Source organism: Chlorocebus sabaeus, chromosome 26 (assembly GCF_047675955.1).
Source record: "Chlorocebus sabaeus isolate Y175 chromosome 26, mChlSab1.0.hap1, whole genome shotgun sequence".
Classification (NCBI taxonomy): Eukaryota; Metazoa; Chordata; class Mammalia; order Primates; family Cercopithecidae; genus Chlorocebus; species Chlorocebus sabaeus.
In genome coordinates this window covers 8,632,785-8,656,531 of record NC_132929.1, presented here as the reverse complement: position 1 = coordinate 8,656,531, position 23,747 = coordinate 8,632,785, and the positions used below count along the sequence as shown (strand labels likewise).

The following is a 23,747-nucleotide window of genomic DNA, read 5'->3' as shown; positions in this document are numbered from 1 at the left end:
GGTGTGGTCATGGCTTATTGCAGTGTCGACCTCCCTGGGTTGAGGGGATCCTCCCACCTCTGCCTCCTGAATACCTGGGACCACAGGTGCACACCCCCATGCCCAGCCAATTTTTGTATTTTTTGTATAAACAAGGTTTCACCACTTTGGCCAAGCTTGTCTCAAATTCTTGGGCTCAAGCGATCCATCTGCCTTGGCTTCCCAAAGTGCTGGTATTAGAGGAGTGAGCCACTGTGCCAGGCCAACATTGCTAATTTTATTTAAACTTTCCTACACATGAGAATCTAGTTAAGATGAAGAAACCTTTTTCCTTCATCTGCTTTTCTCTTTCTCCCTTTCTTCCCTTTCTTTCTTTCTTTCCTTTCTTCCTTTCCTTTTTCTTCCTTCCTTCCTCTCTTTCTTTCTCTCTCTCCCTTCTTCCCTTCCTTCCTTCCTTCCTCCCTTCCTTTCCTTTTTTCCCTTTTCCTTCCTTCGTTCCTCTTTTTCTTTCTCTCTTTGTCTCTCTCTTTCTCTCTCTCTCTCCCTTCTTTCCTTTCTTCCTCCCTCCTTTCCTTTCCTTTCTTTTCCTTTCCTTTCCTTTCCTTTACTATCCTTTTCTTTTCTTTCCTTCCTTCCTTTCATTCTTTCTTTCCTTTCTTGTCTGTCTGTCTCGCTCTATTGCCCAGGCCACAGTACAGTGGTGTGACACTGCAGCCTCTATCTCCTGGGCAGAAACAACCCTCCCACATCAGCCTGCCATGTAGCTGGGTCTACAGGCATGCACCATCATGCCTGGCTAACTGAAAAAAATTTTTTTGAGAGACAAGGTCTCACTGTGTTGCCAGACTGGTCTTGAATTCCTGGCCTCAAGTGATCCTCCCACATAGGCCCCCCAAAGCACTGGGATTACAGGTGCGAACCACGACATTCAGCCAAGATAAGGAGATCTGATGCTGTGGCCAGATACATGAAGCTCTCTAGAGAAGTTTGAGAAGAAGTAAATGAATCCTGCACAATGACTTCTCAGGGATTAATTTGTAGACTTTTGCATAAATACATATAATTAAAGGTAAAACATAAACACTATGCAGAAGGTAATAGAGATGCTTGAAAGATGCAAAAACATTGGATTGAAAAATGCTTTATGGCAATGTTGACATCCCAGAGAAGCTTTTCAGGATGAACAGGACTTTGTCAGATATCGTTGAAAATATATATGGCATAAGAGCAGAGCAGAGAACCACATGAATGAAGACATGGAACTGGGAATACTGAATAATATAATTGGAACACATTGAACAGCTTTGGTTTGGTTAGTCAAATACATGTGGGAAATAGAGCTGAAATATGCCATAATAGAAAAGGCCTTAAATCCAAGGCCCCGAAGTTTGAATTTAATTGAATTCGCAATGACAACCCATTAATAGTTTTATCTTCTTTTGTACCTTTCCCCCTTTGTTTTCAGGGGACAAGATTGCCTTATAATTTATAGAGACTAGAGAAAACAAGCTTCAAATGTAACTCTTGATCTCCTCTATCTCTTAAAAAAAAACATAATCCAACAAGATACTTCCCCACTATTCTCTATCTCAGAAATGGCACTTCCAGCAACCCATTGTTCACTCCTTTACCCTTCCATCTGCTTCAACCCTACCTTGACTGAATCAGCAAGACCTGTTTGTTACATCTGCAAAATATATCTCAGCTCTGTCCACTCTCTCACTCCTTGGATACCACTCTAACACAAAGTGTCCTATTTTGAGAAAAGAATGGTAGTGGGAAGGACATACTTATAGTTTGGCCACAGATCCATCTACTTCAAAAGAGGTGAAGGGTAATCTCATAATAGCAGAGAAGTTATAAAGTAGCTATTGCAGAGAGGACAAAAAAGCTTACAAAGAAAGGAAAAAACGTGGGAAAAATGAATGTTTTACATGATTATTTGACTGGATTTACAGAATTTGTTCTAGTTGTTTCAAGGTAAGATTTGTATTTTTTCAATAAGATAAGTCATTTAAAAAATTAGTCTTTGCATCCCAATGGACGGGATTTCCTAGATAGCCTTGGAATGGTTGTCAGAATAGCTAATAGCAGATATTCTAGATAGCTCTATAAAAACTCTTACAAAGAAACAATGTCAATAGATAGAGCCTGAATTTAGGTACCCTGTCCTGTGATCTAGCTTCCCTGTATCATGAGAAATCCCTAGATACCTCTGAGAATGTAGGTGATTCTGACCTTGACCCAGAAAATGACAAAGGGTTCCCTCAAATTGTGCTTTCATTTTCAGCACCGTTTTATAGTCCCCAGAGTTGTCTAGGATTTCTGCAATCTAGTTGGCAATATTGCACATAAAAGTGTCAGATAACTAATTTCATCGAACATTTAAGTGGTGTCTTTTGCATTTTCTGTATTTCTGACCTGACATGTTTATTGCTTTGCCTGCAGTATATGTTCTGAGATGTTAGTTTTAAATATGCCAGATTATTGGATGGGAATTTCCCAATGTGAATAAAGATTTCCTTCCCAACCTCCTCCTTCCAAAATGCCTTACCTGTGTGTTTATAAATTCCTCCAAGATCTGTAGTATATGTCTCTCTATTTTGTGAACCTGATGGCATGATAACTTTATGGTGAAAATCCAGTGCTTTATTAACAGGCTTTTGGACAAGAACATACTTAATTTCCAGCCATGGTCAACAGATAAAAGTGATCATGACTCAGCTCTAGCTTTGTAGAAATGAAACCTTTCTTTTCCCAGTGCATGCTGTAACTGGCACAAACACATAGGAACCTTCGGGAGATGCCTCTTGCCTGAGTTAACTGCCTTTTGTGATGGTGAACTATGAATACTGTGGTTTCCATGTAGCCAAATCATAACTATCCAATAAGGTAGATCTTTTTTTTTTTTTTTTTTTTTTTTTTTTTTGAGGCGGAGTCTTGCTCTGTCGCCCAGGCTGGAGTGCAGTGGCACTATCTCGGCTCACTGCAAGCTCCGCCTCCTGGGTTCACGCCATTCTCCTGCCTCAGCCTCCCGAGTAGCTGGGACTACAGGCGCCTGCCACCACGCCTGGCTAATTTTTTTGTATTTTTAGTAGAGACGGGGTTTCACCATGTTAGCCAGGATGGTCTCGATCTCCTGACCTTGTGATCCACCCATCTCGGCCTCCCAAAGTGCTGGGATTACAGGCTTGAGCCACCGCGCCCGGCCAAGGTAGATCATTTTTAAAAAATCAAGTCACCTCAAACTTGATTATCAAAAAGTACTCTATTACAAATTTTAGATTGTCTATCTGAAGTAAATTATATAAAATTATTTCCCATGTGTTAGTAGAGGATTAAAAGGAAGGATAGGTGAATGGGAAGTGTGAAGAACAGGCAGGGTCCTCCCCAACCTGGGCTTAGTTCTCATGTTGGGATGCGTGTGTCACCCTGGCCAATCACTAGGTTGGTATCTAGACAACTTGGATGCCTGAGAATTTCTGTAATGTCTTTTTCACGTTCTACTTTTGGAGTATGAATCTGAAGAGGGCTGGGTCCCTTAATTTCATGAGACTAATCCTCAAGTAGTTTTTGCCTCTCTTCATCTTTGGGAGAACACAAGCAGAATACTTTCCATATCCCAAGTCAGAGACTTTTCTGGATCTCTAGAAGAAAAATGGAAGGATTATACATTGCCCTGTTCCTCAAGAGTGGTATAGAATGAACTAATTATTTTTGTTGGTTTGCTTATTATTTCTGGTTTTTCTTCCCCTCCCCTGCTCCAATCCTGGAATTTGGACAAGCGGTAATTGACAAGGGATGTGCACAATTGATACTCAAGTGCATAGCACAGTGCCTGGTCCGTAGCAGGAGCTCAGCAAATACGTGTTCCTGAGTACGTCTAATTCTAAATTTCTCTTTGCAGCAAGTGAGAAACAGATGGTGGTGGTGTGCAAGGAGTCCCCAAAGGAGTATCTCCAGCCTTTCAAGGACAAACTAGAGGAGTTCTTCCAAAAAGGTAGGAAGCCTTGTCAGCAGCACGTACACGCGGCCCTGAAACATCCTTCATTTCATGAATCTTTTCTCTGAGGCCCATGGCCCCTTGCATCGTGGCTGACCACAGGCAGCTCTGGTGATTTCATTAGCCCATCTCTCCATGGTGGTTACATACTCACGGTAAAGTCGTCCTATAGCTTTTATATCATCTTTCAAATCCATTTTAATATTTTAAATTCTTGAATGTTACTCTGGCTTTTGTAAATTCTCTGAGGACAAACTTTTTTTGTCTTTTCATGGAGCTCAAGGAATTCCTCAGCCCATGTTCACCAACAAACGACATGCATGTAAGGCAGGTGCAGTTATGTATTTCACATTTGTGGTCAAGCTGGACAGGTGGATGGTGATCACCCTCCTGGTTTTATGAGTGTAACAACTTGGAAACTTGTGTTATATTTTCCATTCCTTTTCAGATAGGAAAATTAGGGCCAAATGAATGTCACCCATCAATCACTTGCTACCTATCAGCCCTCTGGGGTTGATCAGTAGAAGTGATATGCATGAGACTCCACACTTTCTTTGAAATCTTAACAGATTTCCTTCCTTTATAGTTTTGGCATGAGTAGGGAACTTCTGTTGATCAGGGTTAGTGAACATGGAAGTAGCACGTCTTTTAGATAATTCCTGTTCTAATTTCTCAAATTTAACTTAAGATGTAAAACAAAAATAAGTGTGGGCTTGTTGAAGACAGCTTATTTCCTTGCTGGAAAGCTAGAGGAAACACACATAGGAGCCTTTGAGGATATCTCAACATGCTCTTTCTGTTACTGAGTAAGGCCACATGTTACCACACCATCAACAAAAGACTGTTAAGCAGGGTGAATGCATAAAGTGTGGCCAAACCAGCTTGAGAATCGGCAGGGAAATTCTCAGTCTATGAGTCAGAGGAACTCCATTCCAGCTGCTGCTCCCTTGGTGCAGAGACCATTCCTCCCTTGTCCATGATGAAAGGTGGTCTGTATTGAAGTAGGAGAAGTCAGATTTCTCTCTCAGCCATTACAGAACCTCATATATGATGGAAGAAGTGCTGTCAGGCAAAGAACCATCTTGAGAGCAAAGATACTAATACTTGTGTGCTGTGTGACTATAGGAGATGGGTTTTATAAGTGACTTATCAAACAATGCATTGCTATGTAATTATACTGTGTAAATATAACCTAAGTAGCCTGAAGAAAAGCATGAAATACTTCCCTTTGCTGACCCCACTTAATAGTGTCTGCTTTTTACATATGTCGAATTAACTTGAAATGAGGCTCATGTGTACTTGGATTCCATCTTTATTTTTAATTGCTATTCTAGTTCTAGAAAATTTTGCCATACGTATGTCAGGGTACTATCTGCCTGCATGCTGTAATGCCCTTAGAATCCTGCCTCTGCAAAGCAGCTAGCTTATATCGTGAATTTTATTTTTTTTGTTGAAAAGACATAAATATGATTAGATTTAAAACCTTGAGAATCGTCTTTGGTACCTTGGAAAAGGAATTTGCAAATCCCCATCTGGGATAATGTGTTAGCCGCTTCTCTACTAGGGCTCCTAAGACAATTCTGGTCTATTCAGAGAAAGGGAATTTATATGAGGGAAACTGGATCTTATGTCAGGGAAGTACGGGTATGGCCATAGTAAGCTGTTCTAAGAAAGTCCTAGAACAGTGGTTCTCAACTCTCTTGCGTACTAGAATCACTTGAGAGATTTTTTAAAATCTTGATACCCAGGCCCAACTCTAGACCCATCATCAGCGTCTCTCAGGGTGGGACCAGGCATCAGATTTTCCTTTTTTTTTTTTTTTTAACTCTCCAGGTAATTCCAATGTGGAACCCAGATTGACAGCCAATACTGTCTAGCTTACTTCACCTTTTAATGTGTATTCAAAGATTTATTCTGAGACTGCTATATGTTAGGCTCTATGATAGAGACCGAGAGTATTAAGTTTAATTGTATACCCCTACACCCTGTCCCGGAGTATCTTAGTGGGAAAAGATCTGTAGTTGAATGCAATCAGCTCCTTTTTTTTTTTTTTTTTTTTTTTTTTTGAGACGGAGTCTTGCTCTGTGGCCCAGGCTGGAGTGCAGTGGCCAGATCTCAGCTCACTGCAAGCTCTGCCTCCCGGGTTCACGCCATTCTCCTGCCTCAGCCTCCCGAGTAGCTGGGACTACAGGCGCCGGCCGAGATGGAGTTTTGCTCTTATTGACCAGGCTGGAGTGCAATGGCGCGATCTCGGCTCACTGCAACCTCCTCCTCCAGGGTTCAAGCGATTCTCCTGCCTCAGCCTCCCGAGTAGCTGGGATTACAGTGTGTCCACCACCACGCCCAGCTAATTTTTGTATTTTTAGTAGAGATGGAGTTTCACTATGTTGGCCAGGCTGGTCTTGAACTCCTGACCTCAGACGGTACACCTGCCTCGGCCTCCCAAAGTGCTGGGATAACAGGCGTGAGCCACCAAGCCCGGCCAGTCATCTCTTTAACCAAAAGATGAGGTAAAAGTGACATTAGGAATAACATCAAATCATGCTTAAAACAAAACCACCTAAAACAAGACATAAATTGAATGTGAAGGAAACATTACCATTCTATTTAAAAATTTATGAATATAAAAATATATATACTATTGTAGGAATCTTAAACATTCCCAATATTGTATGGCAGAAGAGTCTACTGTTGAAATAGCTTGTTATGATTATTTCATTACTTAACTCATTTTGTCAAAAAAACAGTCTAGACTTGCGCTGTTCGATGTGGCAGACCCTAGCCACATGTGGCTTTTGAGCAGCTGAAATGTGGCTAATCCAAACTGAGATGTCTTATAAGGGTAAAACACACATGGGGTTTTCAAGACTCAGCATAAAAAACATGTAAAATATTTTATTGCTGATTTTTTTATACCGATTGCATGGTAAACTGATAACATTTTAGATATGTTAAATAAATAAAGCATGATTATTCATTTATAGGTAAGTTAATAAATATGTTAATAACCTGACAAAATATATTAGCTAAATTGTATTTCTTCTACTTTTTGAGTGTGGCTACTAGAAAATCTAAATTATATTTGTGGTTCACATTATATTTCTATCGGAAGGTGCTAGTCTGGAGGCATGTTCCATAGGCTTTCCTCAGCTCATTCCTACACTTCCTTCTCATTTTCACTCTACCTTCTCAGCTTGAATCCTAAGTTACTGGAATGCAGAATTTCACAAGCTAGCCCCCTGTCCACTCTGGGCCTGGCCCTTGTTTGGCTCTCAAGTGGGGCTACTTAACCAAAGGAGGTAACAGCATGCTACTTGATCAGGCTATTACCTCTGCGGTTCTGAAATATATGGTTTAGGGCCTGTGGTTAAGAAATACATTATCGTTCACAGCAATATGCTATGATGTAGGGGCTGGGTTTTTGCCAAATTGCAGTATATACAAATGGAATATCTCCTTGCTGCTGTTTGGAGTTCCAAATAGTAGTTCCTTTATTACGTAGATATTTCACTGATTCATAGAAAATGTAGGATTTCCCATTTGCCACAAATATGCACTATTCACCATAGATAATCCAATTTCTATGACAATTGTCATACAGTTTAAGTATAGTATTTCATCGAATATGCTATTTATTGTAAGAAATACCATTATTCCATGTACTACTAAGGAAGATAAATTGCTGCCATAAGCCACAGCATGTAGACTCTTAAGATGTACCCCAATATCAGAGGCTCTAAAATACGAAAATTCTATCAATTTTGGAGTTGGTGTAATGTGGTACTGTAATTAGGCATATAGAATCAGAAGGAAGAATGCCCAACACTTTTAGGTAAGACTTTCAGCAAAGGAGATATTTTTGTTCAGACTTGAAAAAGAGCAAAATAATAACGATGACAATGATGTTAACATTTACTGAGTGCCTCTGTCTGCTAGATACCATGGGGAACAAATCGCCTTTTTACTTAGTCACCATGACAGTCCTTTGAAGTGAGTACCGTTACCGCCCTGCTATACAGATGAGGAAATTGAGGATTAGAAATTCTCAGCAGACAGGCTACAAAGGGCATTCCAGGCAGAGGAAAGCACTGCAAGTCTCAGAAGGATGAAAGACATGATATGTTTGGAAAATGGCAAGCGACTCGGTGTGGCTAGATCACAAGGCATATGAGAAGAACCCAAGACCAAAAAGGAGATAAGAGTCACACTATGACTTGCTAAAGAATCTGAACTTTATCTGACAGGCAGCAGATAGTATTGGAAAATAATGTGTACAGGAGTGACATGATCATGTTGGATTTGTTTGTATTGTTTTGGTTTGTGCAGTTTTTTGGTGGGGGTTTATCACTTTGCTTTTTGTTGTTGCTGAGAAATATAACTAACAGTAATATGCAAAAAGGTTGAACAAATAACAGACTAATGCCATTGCAAAAGCAATGGCAAAGCCGAGGTGGGAGGATCACTTGAGGCCAGGAGTTGGAAACCAGCCTGGGCAACAGAGTGAGACCCCATCTCTACAAAAATTAGTTGGAAGTGGTGGCACCTGTAGCCTCAGCTACTTGGGAGGCTGAGGTGGGAGGATTACTTGAGCCCAAAAGTTCAAGGCTACAGTGACTATGATTACACTACTGTGCTCCAGCCTTAGCAAGAGAGCAAGACGCTGTCTCTAAAACAAAACAAAGCAATGGCAGTAAAAATAAGAAGGAAAAGACATAATTATAAACAGTAAAGGGCTGTTTTAGGCATTACAGGACAGGATAATAAATTGGATGTACAAAATGAAACAGAGGAGAATAGGGTAACTCCTTTTTCTTGCTTGGATAACTGACTGGATACGGATAAGGAAGACTAGATTTGAGATGGAAGACAGTGAGGTCGACGTTAGACATGTTAACTTTGCACATATGAGACACGCAGGTAGATTCTGGGCTCATGGGAGACAGCTAGATGAGACTCTAAAGGTAGCAGTTCAAGTCATAGGAATGAATGAGATAGCCCGAAGAGAAGGGTGTAGAATGAGATGATACGTGAAGTATCAGAGTATCTGAGCACAGGGTATCATATAATAAATGTCACTGAGAAAAGATGCTTCTGTACTTCCATAGCACAGCTTATACAGAGCATTTTGCAAGGAAGTGAATTCTCTATTAGGAGTCTTATCACTCATAAAGTTTTAAGCAATTGTATTCTTTATGCCTGAGAAGTCACATGCATTGTGACTCAGGATTATTTTTACATCAGCTGCAATTCAGCTCTAAGAATCATGATGATTTAATTTTTCTTCTGTAAATCATATCCTGTTGCCACACTCAAATGGAGATGATGCATTTATCCTTATGTCTTTTATCATTCTTCCCTTCTCAGAATGCCCTTATATAGTGTTATTTGACAAAACTGTGGTACTTTTTCTTAATGAATTTCATTTTCGGAGAAGAATTGAGTGTAATTTTAATGGCACCACTTGGCGGGGTTGCAAACTCCATGATATCCATGCCTTTTTTCTTACGTGTCTTTTTTCTTTTCCACACTAGGCTCTTGTTGAAGCTGGTTTATGGCTCAGTTCAGAATAACCTTGTGCAGGCATTTTGTGAGCTCCTGCTTTCCCACCCTCAGATCAAACGTGGTCATAATGATATGGCCTTCAAAAATGTGATGCTCACATTAAAAGTCCCCATAAACATGGCAGGGATCCTATAATTAAAAGAAGGCGCAGAGCAACTGATTAGATCCCAGGTATAGATCTTGTAGGTGGTCTTTTCATGCTGTTAAATTGGTCATTTGTATTTATAGCTTTGGCAGGGAGGGCTGGAACCTAAACTGGCTCTAATCCCAGCACTCTCCCACACTTGGCCTTATCTCATTCTCCATTAATTTCACTTGGCATCCATGAACGGAGCCAAATTCTAAATGATTCTGCCTGAACCATTCTAGCCCTAGTCTGTGAAACTATTTTCTGAGTTTCTTTGACCAGCTGAGATTAGAGATATTCTTTTTTGTTTGTTCGTTTGTTTGTTTGTTTGTTTGAGACAGAGTCTCACTCTGTCGCCCAGGCTGGAGGGCAGTGGCCCGATCTTGGCTCACTGCAAGCTCCGCCTCCTGGGTTCATGCCATTCGCCTGCCTCAGCCTTCCCAGTAGCTGGGACTACAGGCGCCCGCCACCACGCCCGGCTAGATTACAGATATTCTTAATATCAAAAATTGTTTTAGTTTACCTGTGTAACAAACCTTCACATGTACCCCAAACCTAAAATAAAAGTTAAAAAAAAATCTGTTTTCTAGTAAAAAATAGATAAATTTACCAGACTTTAATAAACAAAAGCAATAATTCTGATTTTCTACATTGAATGCAAAAGGAATTATATAAACAGATGAGTATTCCATGACAGCTGGGACTGTATCTGTTTTGTCCCGTTCACTTACTTGTCCCAACATAATATAGGCTCAGCCTGTCCCATGATAGGTATTAATAAGTATTTGTTGAATTTATGAACAAACAACTTAAATTGTGTGAAGTACCTGGAGGCTACTTTTTCCCCCTTCTTGGGTTTTCTGTTTAAATCCTTTCCGAATTGCTGAATCATCCCGGAATCTGGAGAGGTACATTTTTGGTCAATAATACATTTCTGTGATCAGACCTCCTGGTTATAGAATCATCTTTCTATGTTGGGCATATGCATATAATCTATTCTTAGTAAATACTTGGGTCAGATTAGATTGACAAAAGCCATACTTAAATCTCTAAGTTGCAAAATAAGAGCAGGTTATTATGTAATTTCTTCACTTCAACCCCCAGAAATGTAGAAACAAAACTATCTGAATCACTATATTCAACCACTAAGGTTACAGAGATCAGGAAAGGTTAGTAATCTGAACAGTGTAACCTGTGAGGGAAATAATTCTGCCATTCTTTACAATGCTTGTGGAAAGAAGAAATATGGCTGGAGAACATGGACTCTGCATGAGCCAAGATGGGTTCTTGTATACCACACTGCTACTCAAGAAAATACCAACAGTCATGGTTCCAAAGATCATCACATGGCCAAGAATTAAGATAATCTCTTGTGACTTCCGGATCACTTAAGTAACAGAGCAGTAATCCATGGAAGATGAAGAAAGCTATTTGGCTAGGTGCGGTGGCTCAGGCCTGTAATCCCTGCACTTTGAGAGGCCAAGGCGGGCGGATCACCTGAGGTCAGGACCAGCCTGGCCAACATGACGAAACCCCATCTCTACTAAAAATACAAAAATTAGCCGGGCATGGTGGTGTGCACCTGTAATCCCAGCTGCTCTAGAGGCTGAGACAGGAGAATTGCTTCAACCTGGGAAGCAGAAGTTGCAGTGAGCCAGGATCATACCACTGCACTCCAGCCTGGGCCACAGAGTGAGACTCCTCAAAAAAAAAAAAAACAAAGCTATTTTATCAGAGATCTATTAAGTAGGCTTTTATCTAAAAGAGCTAGAGGGGATTTTTTTTTTTCCAGAAATACCTGCAAAGAGCTTATGGTTTCCCCCTGAAGTCAGTTTCTAATGACCATCCAGTAATGGAGTTGTTAAATTATGGTATTTCCATACAATGGAATACTAAGCATCTGTTTTTTTAAAAAAAAGTCTATATGTATTGACCTAGAAGGATCCCTAATGTATATGTTTAAGTGGATAAAAGCAAGGGTCAGAAGAGTAGTTATGTTATTATTAGGTATATTATTTTATCATTCAGATAAAGATGAAGCAAAAAATGAATGCTACCTAACAGTGAGAACAAATAAGAACTAACCTAAGATTGACCGGGCGCGGTGGCTCACGTGTGTAATCCCAGCACTTTGGGAGGCTGAGGCAGGCGGATCATGAGGTCAGAAGATCGAGACCATCCTGGCTAACACGGTGAAACCCAGTGTCTACTAAAAATAAAATTTAAAAAAAAATTAGCTGGGCGTGGTGGCGAGCGCCTGTAGTCCCGACTACTTGGGAGGCTGAGGCGGGAGAATGATGTGAACCTGGGAGTCAGAACTTGCAGTGAGCTGAGATCGCACCACTGCACTCCAGCCTAGGCAACAGAGCAAGACTCCATCTAAAAAAAAAAAACTAACCTAATACGGATATTCAGCTGGTCCTCACCATAACACCCATACAGGCTGCATGTTCTGCTAGTTAGTACCTAAGTTATTATTAAATATTTAGACCATTACCCCTAAAACTAATCAAACAGGTTCATTGCTGCAGCAGGTAGAAAATAGGCAAATGAGGTTCATAGGTGTATGCAGATTTTTCATAAATTTGGGGGTTTTAACCAATGAATACCTCTTAAATATTAAACAAAAATTTTTTTTGAACAACTAACTTTCTAGAGTACTTTGCACTTCACATTTTTCCTCCAAGATTCTGCTTCCTATTCATTGCTTCCCCATTATTATACCAGATAATTATTATATTATCCCTTAGCCACCCAGACCTAGAATTGGAAACCAAATGGTCTTACTCACAGCTTCATTACTTTCATTGGGTGCTGGACTGGACAACTTAAAAGGAAATCTGAAGGTCCATTATGGAGCCAGATCTATGAGCTAGTACCTTGGTTTCTTCCCTGTGGCTCCCTTCTTTAACATCGCTCTGGATAGCACTATCCAATGGAATCCTCCCAGTCAATGAGAAAATGCAAGGAAATGTTTAAACGCATTGAGAGCTCAAGACAGTCCAGTCACACACACACGCACATGCGCACACACACACATGCACACACATGAATCTGCTGGAGCCCCTCAGTTCTTTCTCCTTGACTTGGATTGACTTCACTTATTTTGCTCATGGGTCCATCATCACTTCAGTTTCAGGCATCACACTTTCGTGATGTTATTATTAGGTATGTAACATGAACCCTAATTCACATATGGTCAAGAAGTGGTCAAGAAGAGGCCTCTAGTATGTAGGGTGTTTTACCTATTCCTCATCTTTTTTTTCTTATTGCCGTAATCCTGTTCTTTGTTTCATTTGTGCTCTTGATTACACGGGTGCTTCAATGTACACTTTTATGAATATACCAAAGTGAGAGAGTAAAGATCTTCCCTCAGATGACCCTGACACAGACCATCCTTTAAACCTAATCACAAACATAGAAGCAAATCTCAGTCATTTATATCTTGGATCATTGTCAGGATCTGACCTCTTCCATGGGTATTTGCATTTTAGGCCTTAACTCTGATTTTTTAAAGAGTTTGTCTCCTGTTTTTCTGGAACTCCTGACCTCAAGTGATCCACCCACCCCAGCCTCCCAAAGTGCTGGGATTACAGGTGTGAGCCACCGCGCCCAGCCTTGTCTCCTGTTTTTAAACACTGTCAGAATGACATGCAAGTAGAAGAGAGATGGTAGTGGTTGTGTTTGGAGATAAGATATTATTTGTCAGATAAGTATCATTAACTCTTACAGTGTCTTTCCTAGAGCAGCAGCAGCATTTACACACACACACACAGACACACACACCTACATCTTTCCAACCTTATGGAACCAGATTATTTGCTTGCTTTGGTAGAACAGGGGACTGTACCTTAAACTGATTTTTATGACTCCGAGTAAGGCCTTTACCCGTGTAAGAATGAAAGTGTTACTAAGGACAACCTCATGGTGGTGTTCTTGGGTAATCTCTTCATTTCCCTTTCATCATGGCAGAATCCAAGATAGTCTGATGAGACTCTGGAGCTGCAGTTGCATTAACCTCTTTCTGATGACTGGAAATGTCCCTACGTAGAAGAAGGGGATGGAGCCAAGTCAGTCAAGCTTGCTCTTTCTATGTATAGACCTTGTTGTTCACTTGTAAATTCACCCTTTTCACATTTCATTAGTTTGTTTTGGAAGAACTAGGAGGAGACTAAGTTGTGTTTCCCCAAAGAAGAGTTTTAGTAACCTCTGAAGTCTTAGTCGTGATACTGAGCCATGTTCTGATTATCTCTTACTATCATGACTACATATATACTTTTTGCTTTAAAAAGGGTTTTTAAATATAAATATCTGTTTTATTTTCTTTAAGCAATACTTTTTCCTTTTTTTAACATTTTACTTTAAATTCTGGGATACATATGCAGAATGTACAGGTTTGTTACATAGGGATCCGTGTGCCGTGGTGGTTTGCTGCACCTATCAACCCCTCATCTAGGTTTTAAGCCCTGCATGCGTTAGGTATTTGTCCTAATGTTCTCCCTCCCCTTGCCCCCCACCCCCCAACAGGCCTCAGTGTGTGATGTTCCCCTCCCTGTGTCCATGTGTTGTCATTGTTCAACTCCCACTTATGGGTGAGAACAAGCAGTGTTTGATTTTCTGTTCCTGTGTTAGTTTGCTGAGGATGATGGTTTCCAGCTTCATCCATGTCCCTGCCAAGGACATGAACTCATCCTTGTTTGTGGCTGCATACTATTCCATGGTGTATATGTGCCACATTTTCTTTATCCAGTCTGTCATCAGTGGGCATTTGGGTTGGTTCCAAGTCTTTACTATTGTAAATAGTGCTGCAGTAAACATATGTGTGCATGCGTCTTTATAGCAGAATGATTTATAATCCTTTGGGTGTATACTTAATGATGGGATTGCTGGGTCAAATGGTATTTTTGGTTCTAGATCCTTGAGGAATTGCCACTGTCTTTCATAATGGTTGAACTAATTTACATTCCCACCAACAGTGTAAAAGTGTTCCTATCTCTCCACTTCCCCACCAGCACCTATTTTTTCTTGACTTTTTAATCGCCATTCTGACTAGTGGGAGATGGTATCTCATTGTGGTTTAGATTTGCATTTCTCTAATGATCAGTGATGTTGAACTTGTTTTCATGTTTGTTGGTCACATAAATGTCTTCTTTTGAGAATTGTCTGTTCATCTCCTTTGCCCACTTTTTGTTGGTGTTGTTTGTTTCTTGTAAATTTGTTTAAGTTCCTTGTAGATTCTGGATACTAGGCCTCTGTCATATGGGTAGATTGCAAAAATTTTCTCCCATTCTGTAGGTTGCCTCTTCACTCTGATACTAGTTTCTTTTGTTGTGCAGAAGCTGTTTAGTTTAATTAGATTAAGCAATACTTTTTTCTACATACATACAACTTTCGTTATTTTAGTAAGAATACTTAGCATGAATTCTACCATGTTAACAAAGTCTTAAGAGTGCAATACAGTCTTTGTAACGATAGGCACAATAAAACGTTGTGTTTTTAAGTGTTCTGAATGTAGGGAGAGAGCTTTGTGCTTGAAGTCAGAAGACCTAGGTTTGAACACTGGGTTCATCACTTAACCTTTCTGTGTGATTTTGCAAAGGATTTTAAGTTCTGGGGGCCTTTTTTTTCTTGTCTGTAAAATGGGAATAGTAATAAATATTTAGTACACAGTGTCATTACGAAGATGAAATTAGATAACATAGGAAACCACCATATAAACTGTAAAGCTTTAATAAATACAATATGTTATGTTTAAGGCGTTCTTATTATCCCACTTTGACCCTCTGTGGGAAACACCCATATACTGAAAATTTTCCTCCTGAATCTTTAGTTCTGGTGTGTGGAGGGGAGGACTGGGGAGCATACTACTTGACTTGAACAGGTGTGTAGCACTTCATTTAATTTTGCAGCAATCCTTTGAAACTGATTTGTTTTCATTCCTAACTTTCCAGATAAGAAAACTGAATCTGAGGGACTTGGTAACTTCCTCAAGGTCAGGGTGAGCTCAATCCCAGCGTTACTACTGTGCCATGCTACTAACTTAGAGAACCACTTAGTTTATCTGAGTCCCAGGACCCAATGGGTATATAGAAATAAGCATTTTTGTTTCACCATCTAAAGGAGAAAAGTATCAAAATAGCAGATTTGCCTTAACCTTGGGTAATAGCTTAACCTCAAAGATTCCTTTTCTGAGGTCTTAGTAGAGATCCTCTTTTACCTTTCCCAACAATAACAACAAAGTTTCCATTGTAATTAGTAAAGAATTGCAGTGACAAGCATGTAAGTATTTTATGGAATCAGTATTGAGCTCTGCATCTTGCATAATGGCTGTTCTCATGATAAATTGCTTCACGTAATTGTTGGCCTAGCCACCACTTTCTCTTTGGATTCTTGACAGCTATGGCAGGGTTTTCATCAGTGATTGATCCAAGGTGCTATCACATGACTTCTCTTTAATTTATACAGTTATTGTCTTCTTCATAATGGAAGAGCTTAACACCTGTATTGCCTTCTGGGAGTTATTGTGCATAATACATGTTATATAATACATAGTTTTGTAGACAATGTCCAGTTTTGGAAATATCTTTTCATTCTTTCAAATAATACAGGTCTGTTTCTTCTGCTGAATTCATTTGGCCTTAAATGAATTGTGGCAGCTCTAGGAGGAACCCAGGACTAATGTATGTGGAGCAGTTAGCACAGAACCTGGCACTATGTATATCAGCCGCTGCTGCTGTTATGTCATTTTGTCAAACCTTATCAGATGCTTCAGACAGTGGGTCTCAGAAAAGTTAACCACAGAAGTTTTACTTACCCAAGGGTGCAAATAGCAGTGGTTCCAAGTTCAAGTGGCAAATAATTATTTACTAGAGAGGACAGCCATAACTTTTAGAAGGAAAGTTATGTGCATCTTTTTCATCTCCTCTAAAAATAAGCCAAAAGCAATGAATATAAGCTGGATTTCTCTAAGACCTGACACTTTCTTTTTGTTATAAGTATAATTTGAAGATAATCATGTATATAATTAGAGTAAAAGGTAAGTAGAATTAGCATAAGATTAAAAGATACCAGATATGCATGGAACTTTTATATGGGATTATATTTTTCACAATTAAAATATTTTAAATATTTTAAAGTATAATTATAATTTCTATAGTTACATCTTGATGATATAAGGGATGTATATAATTCCATTTAAGAGGGCGGGTCTGATAGATCACACTTCATGGCTACCAAAATCAACAATATTACCACCTAGTGGCTGCTGAATTGAACTGCAAGCACATGATCCTTGGGATCCACAAAGACCCTGTCTCAGTAGCTAAAAATGATGGAAAATGATAGTAAATGCCACTGTAATTAACAACTTTAATGGGCCTTGATCACCGTTAATCACCATAACACCCCAACTCTGCTTTCAAACAGATTGGGAGAATAATGAGAATTTGCTTTTCCATTTATTGAGAAACTGAGCCTTTAAAAAGTTGTAAGCTGAGGCTAGAGAATGTGATTATTTAATTCCTTAATCCTTTTATTAATCTTCTGAATTGAGAAATAGATCTACCTTTCCCTCCCAGTTTTTTTTTATTTGAATTTTGATTTATTTATAGCATTTTTCAGTGAAAATTAAAAATGTGTGTTTGAGTAGATCACAACTGTTTTAAACAGAGATAAACTGGTTTTCTCGTTATAGGAAATATGCGACGTTAGTTCATGTGCTTTTATAAATTTAGCAAAACCTGAGTGCTCATCTTCTAGAAGTGAAATGCCAGTCCTGATAGCTCATCCCTACCCCATCTCAGAGTCAGGCATCGAGATCTTTGCTATTTACTACTTTCCCTTTCATCTTAGCATCCACCAACTTGTTGACATTCAAATTATTCATTGAAATAGCCAAACCATCTGCCCACTGAGCTCATTGCACCATCCCATTTCCTTGCTGAAATAAATAAAATGTGGTGTGAGTAATTGTAATATAGTAATTCTAGGGGAGCATAATATATTCAAGTAGGTAATGTAGAAAGCCACTAAAAAGTCTATTTGAAATTGCTCTTCTTCCCAGGAGGGCACTGTTCTCTCTTTAATACATTCCGTTTGGCTTCATGATTCTAGGATTAAGCCTAATTGCTAACATAATATATGTGCGTGATCGTTGCGTTCTTTAACTTAAGCTTCCTCTGGCATTGGTTTCTAGCTTGTAGTCATGACTGTGGCATTAATTGTAATTGGTCTAAGCTTCATGTGAAATAGGTTCCAGCGTGTTGACAGCAATTAATGGAGCTCAATAGTCCTGGGTAAGATTCAAGGGGTGGGTTTTGCATCTCTTTCAAATTGTTTTCTCATTGTTTCTGTTGTAGTCTCCTGGGAGACTATAATAAACAGAGCCTGGCTTTAGAATTGCACAAACCTGAGTTCAAATCTCTCCCCTACCTTTCTTTCTTTCTTTCTTTTTCTTTTTGAGACAGTTTTGCTCTTGTTGCCCAGGCTGGAGTGCAATGGCGTGATCTCGGCTCACCACAACCTCCGCTTCCTGAGTTCAAGCGATTCTCCTGCCTCAGCCCCCCAAGTAGCTGGGATTACAGGCATGTGCCACCACGCCTGGCTAATTTTTTGTATTTTTAGTAGAGCTGGGGTTTCTCCATGTTGGCCAGAATGGTCCTGATCTCCCGACCTCAGGTGATCTGCCTGCCTCGGCCTCTCAAAGTGCTAGGATTACAGGCGCGAGCCACCATGCCTGGCCCTCTCCCTTACCTTTCTGAGCTTGGGAAACTTACTTCCTCAAAAAAAAAAAAAAAAAAAAAAAAAAAGGCTGAGGTTCCCTCATCTCAAAGAGAGAGGTAGTAATACTACCACCATAAGGTTATTGTGGTCATGAAACTGGCTAAAAAATGTCACCCAGTTGACTATGGGTCTTTCTTTCATAGTGGAACAGATAAACTTTTACAAATTGTTATGTATTATTAGCTAGACACAGTGCTGCATGTTATGAATGCAATGATGAGCAAAATGAACACAGTCTTTGCCTCTGGAACTTATATTTGCCAGTGGATATTTGATAATTATAGCCAATTGGCAATAGGGATCCAGGTGCATAACTACCTCAAAACTTAGTAAGCTAAAACAATGTATGCCTATCTCTCACAGTTTAGTGAGTTGACTAGATTTGACTGGCTGGTTCTTGCTTCAGGTCTCCTGTGAGGTTGGATTTAGATTATGGCTGGCATTGAAATCATCTGTAGGCTGCAGCTTCTCGGCTCAGGTGGATGGAGGGTGGGGCTTGGCTGGGCATCTCTGAGAGCCCACACAGTCACTCCACATGGCTTGCACTTTCTCATAGCATGGTGTTCTCACGGTCGTTAGCCTTCTTACATAGTTACTGGCTTTTTCCTGAGCACATGTTCCAAGGAAAAGAAATTAGAAATTGCCTATCCTCTCAAACACTGGGAATGAAACATCACGTCACTGTTGTTCAGAGAAGTCACAGTCCAGCCTGGTTTTAAGGGAGTGAAGCAATAGACACCACCTCTCAACTAGAGAACAGCACAAACATGCAGGGAAGGAAAAAGCTGATGATGGACATCTCGGAGACGAGCTACCACGGTGTCTAATTGATTGTTCCTCAGATTTGTGTCTCTTGATATCTGGACTCTTAACTAGTAGGCTCTGGCTTTTACTTGACTTAGTCCATCAAGATTTATAAAACTGACCATTTGTGCTTGCCCTAGGAAAATGGATTGGTATCATCTTCAAGCGTCAGATAAACAGCAAAATACAAATCTCTTCTGGTTCTCATAACTCCTCTAGGATGGATGATATTTCCAGGAAACAGGATTTTCTCATTCTCCTTAATCACTCTCTGTGTTACTACACAGAAGGAAATACACAGCTTCATAAATAGGAGCCTCACGAACCCAGTTCCACATATTACACGCCTAGTGTAGTACACAAAAACCATCACCTCAGCCAGAATGTATTTCCTAGGACTTTAATATAAAGTCCCATTTGCTGCAGTTTTCTACTCCGCTTCTTCTGAGATGGAGCGATGGAATGTGTAGAAATAGTTAAAAGCCATTTCTAAATCACATTGAAAATAATTTTTTTCAATTAGTTTATCTACCAATGTTATGTTCCCAAAAATATAGATAAGAGACCAGAATCTGGAATTTATATTAAAGTTCATGAGTTTCGATTACATGTTCCAGGTGGATCAATTTGAAATACAAGCCTTACTTCAACGAAATGATTCCCTTGGATCTATGAGACTTCTCCAGGGACACACTGCATATACTCTGAGATTAAAACACTATGTGTTTGTCTCTCTGTATTTCTCAAACATATTAAATGGACAACATCCAAGAGGCGTCTAAGAAGGAATAAGCTAGAAAAGTAGCCTGTATTGTTTCCCACGAACTGTGATGCTCCAAGCCAAGATCAATGAGCTGTCAGAAAAAGGGGGGGAGAAGTTCCAAGCAAAAATGTCTAAAGCAATAGCCAAGGGGATAAAGAAAACCACTGGCTGGATAAATGGTGATAAATGCCGGTGGTTTGTTTGTTTTTAAATTTTGTTTCTGTGTGTAAGTCCCTCTTTCTGTGTAATACAAACTTTTGTACCGTGTGACACTCCTGTGTCTATCTTCCAAAGACTGGGGAGGGTAGAATGAGCCATTATCTGTTCTTCTTTAAACAACTATTTCAACCACTGTTTAGAATTGAACCAGTGTGTGCACGTTTTCTTTTCGGTATTTCAGTTGTCCACAGTTACAGTCCACTCAATGTTCTGTACGAATGGGGCATGGTGACCCACTGGCACAGCTTTCTGTCATGTTTGTCCCATTTCCATACCCTCCCCTCCCTCCTGGACACCTGCGCTAATCATCCAAGGACCACCTCCTGCCCACATGACTGCCTTTCCCTGGGATCTTTGCCTCCTTGGCGCTGAACGAAACAGCCTAGCTTCTGAGATCCCTGGAACTTGCCTGTGTGTGGAATCCCACGCGCTCTAAAATGCCTTTCACACAGCTACTCTGTTTTCAAAGCAAAGTGGTTTTAGTCATTTGTACGCAGTTATGTGCAGAGATGAGAAGTTTTAGCCATGCTGTTAGGTCTTCGGTAGTATCTTGAATGTGCTGATACCAGGTGATTACAATCTTCTGGTAGTGAGATGGGAAAAATAGAGCTGCCTGGAGCTAGATATTCAAATAATATCATAGCATGGCTCGTCCTGAGAATATGATCATCCTGGAAGTGACTTAGTCCTCAGTCCTGTCCAGAAGAAAAGCCATTTCTTCCTCCAGCTTCCTCTGCCCTCTCACCACCACAGCCCCTTTGGTCTGGTTAAATCTGAACCACACAGATGCTCACTAAGGGCTAAAACACAGCAGTGGCAAGAGGAGGCCAAGTTAATGGGTGAACAGCGCCCTAGGCTGGGAGTGCCGAGTTTCGCCCACAGACCTCAAGCTGCCCCCACCCCATTCCGCTTTGGATTTCGGGGCTGCAGTTCTGCTCCCGGGCAGGATTCATTCTTCTTAGTTTCTCATGTGGCTAATATGTGGCTCTGCAAATGCTCACAGGGAAAAATCGGAAATTGGTCTTACTGACTTAGCAATGTCGGTCTCCCTCCCATTAAGTATACAGTTCTTCAGCGTACCTAGCGTTAGTTCTGGATAATTATAAGCAAATTAACAAGGATTTTTAAAATTGTTCTTTCCCACTTCATGACTGAGCTGCTGCCATTAGCGCCACATCTGTGAGCTAAGCAGTAGGGCAGCTGATTTTTTTTTAAACCTAATCTTATTTTGAGGAGAAACAGGTTCTCAAGAGAATCTTCTCTCTCAATCCTACTTCCAGGACACTGATGGGTGCGAGCCGTTATTGATTTCCACAGCCTGCCAGGAGTATAAATGAGCAGTCTGAGTCTCTTGTCTCAAGAAGCCAAGCTTCTGATGTAGGCAAATAAAAGAAACTATGCTTGGAGTAGCTCATCATCATTAACAACCATAAGCGTTTCCTCTCTAATGGCCCTTCACATGTAAAGAGTCCTGCTGTGGAACCCAGGCGCTTCAAGTCCCTTGTGTTCAAGTTGTTTACAGTCCAATCTATGAGACAAGGAGAACACTAACATGGGAACCAGTGTAGCAAATGCCAAGCATCCAGTGAAGTCCAAAAGGGCTAGAAGTTCACCTGAACACAATTGTCCTCACTGCCAAGGCCTGGAGGTTGGGTTGGTGCTGATGCTTCCTGGTTGAGGCTTTTATTTTTTATTTTATTTTATTTAGGTGGAGTCTGGCTCTGGCTCTCCACCCAGGCTGGAGTGCAGTGGCACGACCTCCGCTCACTGCAAGCTCCGCCTCCCGGGTTCACACCATTCTCCTGCCTCAGCCTCCCAAGTAGCTGGGACTACAGGCGCCCGCCACTGTGCCCAGCTAATTTTTTGTATTTTTAGTAGAGACGGGGTTTCACCACGTTAGCCAGGATGGTCTCGATCTCCTGACCTCATGATCCGCCCGCCTCGGCCTCGCAAAGTACTGGGATTACAGGTGTGAGCCACCGTGCCTGGCCGGTTGAGACTTTTATGTGAATGGCTCAAAATGTCCTGTCCTCGGGGAGAGGGGTTCCAGTTCTGCTGGGAGTGAGTGGGCAGGGCGCAGAAAGCGGTAGACCTGAAGCTGCCTATGGGAAGCCAGCCATTTGAACCCATCTGTGCTTGGCTTGCCGGTCCTTGGCTTTGATCTGGAGGCACTTTCCCATGAGAGTTCTTCCTAGTCCTCCTCTGTCCCATGTGACAGGCTCCTCCCAGTTTGGTCCCGTTTCAAAGGAAATGAACTGTTTGTCCAGTCACCATCTCTGGGCTGTGTAAACAAGCAGATGGGCAATCAGTGGCTGTCTCAGGGCCTTGGACTGCTGCTCTGCTTGCACAAATGGAGACTCATCCCTCATCTTCTGGACTATCGTCGTGCAAGCATGAGATAATGGGGACTGCTTGGCTCTCGAGATTTCTTCATATTGTTTAGATTTCAGTCTTCGTGTCACAATCCTATTGTTCAAGTGTTTTGGCAACAGCCACCACCATTCAGCTCATTTGGGAGAAAAAATAGTAATTTGGATTCTGTTGCCTTTCTTTTTTTTCTCATTAAACCATTTTTTAACGAGCAGGAAGTAGGACCAAGGCATAGAGATCTGTAGGGTAATATCTTTCCTTAATTAGCCAAATGCTGACAACAGAGGTCACCCAGTTGCAGGAGATTTTTGCCCTCCCCCTTTAAGCGGGCGTGTGTGTTGTACACTCAGGCTGGAGGCCAGGAGAGGACAGAGCCTGCAGTCAGGTCACTGGTAGCCCCGCGGCTGCTGCGTTTGTGTTTACTTGAGCATTTCACCGCGCCTGGTATGTGTTCCTCTTGGATGCAAAATGCAGAGGCTCCCCTCAATCTGCCATTTGTCTCCTCTTGAGATGCACAGAGATCAGGCACCAGTCGCTCAGTCCTCAGCGTAAGGCAATGGCCCTGTGTTGCCTTTGCTCTTTTTCCATACGTTGGCATCACCTCCTCTGATTTCCTTTCTTTCCCCCCTTCTGCTTTTAATTTTTTCTCTCACCTCAGTTTGAGCCTCTGCCTTCTTTCATAGCTTTCTGTTTGCTCTCAGCGTCTCCTCCACCCCCTTATGTTTTTGGTTTCTTGTGACTCGCTCTCCAGATTCCTTCATATTCAGGAATCATTGTCTTTGCCCAGCATCGTTGTGAACATGCCGGCCTTTTATTGTGGCTATTCATCCCTTTTCCTCTTGTCTTCATTCCTCCCTGAGCCCTCCACCTCAGCCTCCTAAAACCTTTGAAGTTCTTCAGACTGGAAGTGTCTCTGGATCGTGCTACATAAATGAGGCAACAGCACTTGGGATCCTTTCAGCAGGAGGACTGTGGAAGTGACAATCTTTCTCCCATTTTGCCCTAGGATGGGCATCTGTTGATGGGCAGGGAATTAACAGAGAGCACATCCCATTCTCTGTGACCGATCACTACTATTCTTTTTCAGTTGTTCATTCAGCATTTATAAGTTATCTACTATATGTGAGACTCTGTGGAAA

The 23,747-nt window shown here is 41.0% G+C and overlaps 1 protein-coding gene across 4 annotated transcripts in view; it reads left to right on the top strand.

Moving 5' to 3' along the window:
* The window catches only part of FMN1 (formin 1), a 386,235-nt gene that overhangs the window by 292,115 nt on the left and 70,373 nt on the right, over positions 1-23,747 (top strand). For all 4 annotated transcript variants that reach the window (XM_073012011.1, XM_038009790.2, XM_038009795.2 and 1 more), the window contains one exon: positions 3,887-3,979. In XM_073012011.1, the coding sequence (XP_072868112.1) occupies positions 3,887-3,979 (93 nt within the window). The remainder of the gene's footprint in view (positions 1-3,886; positions 3,980-23,747) is intronic.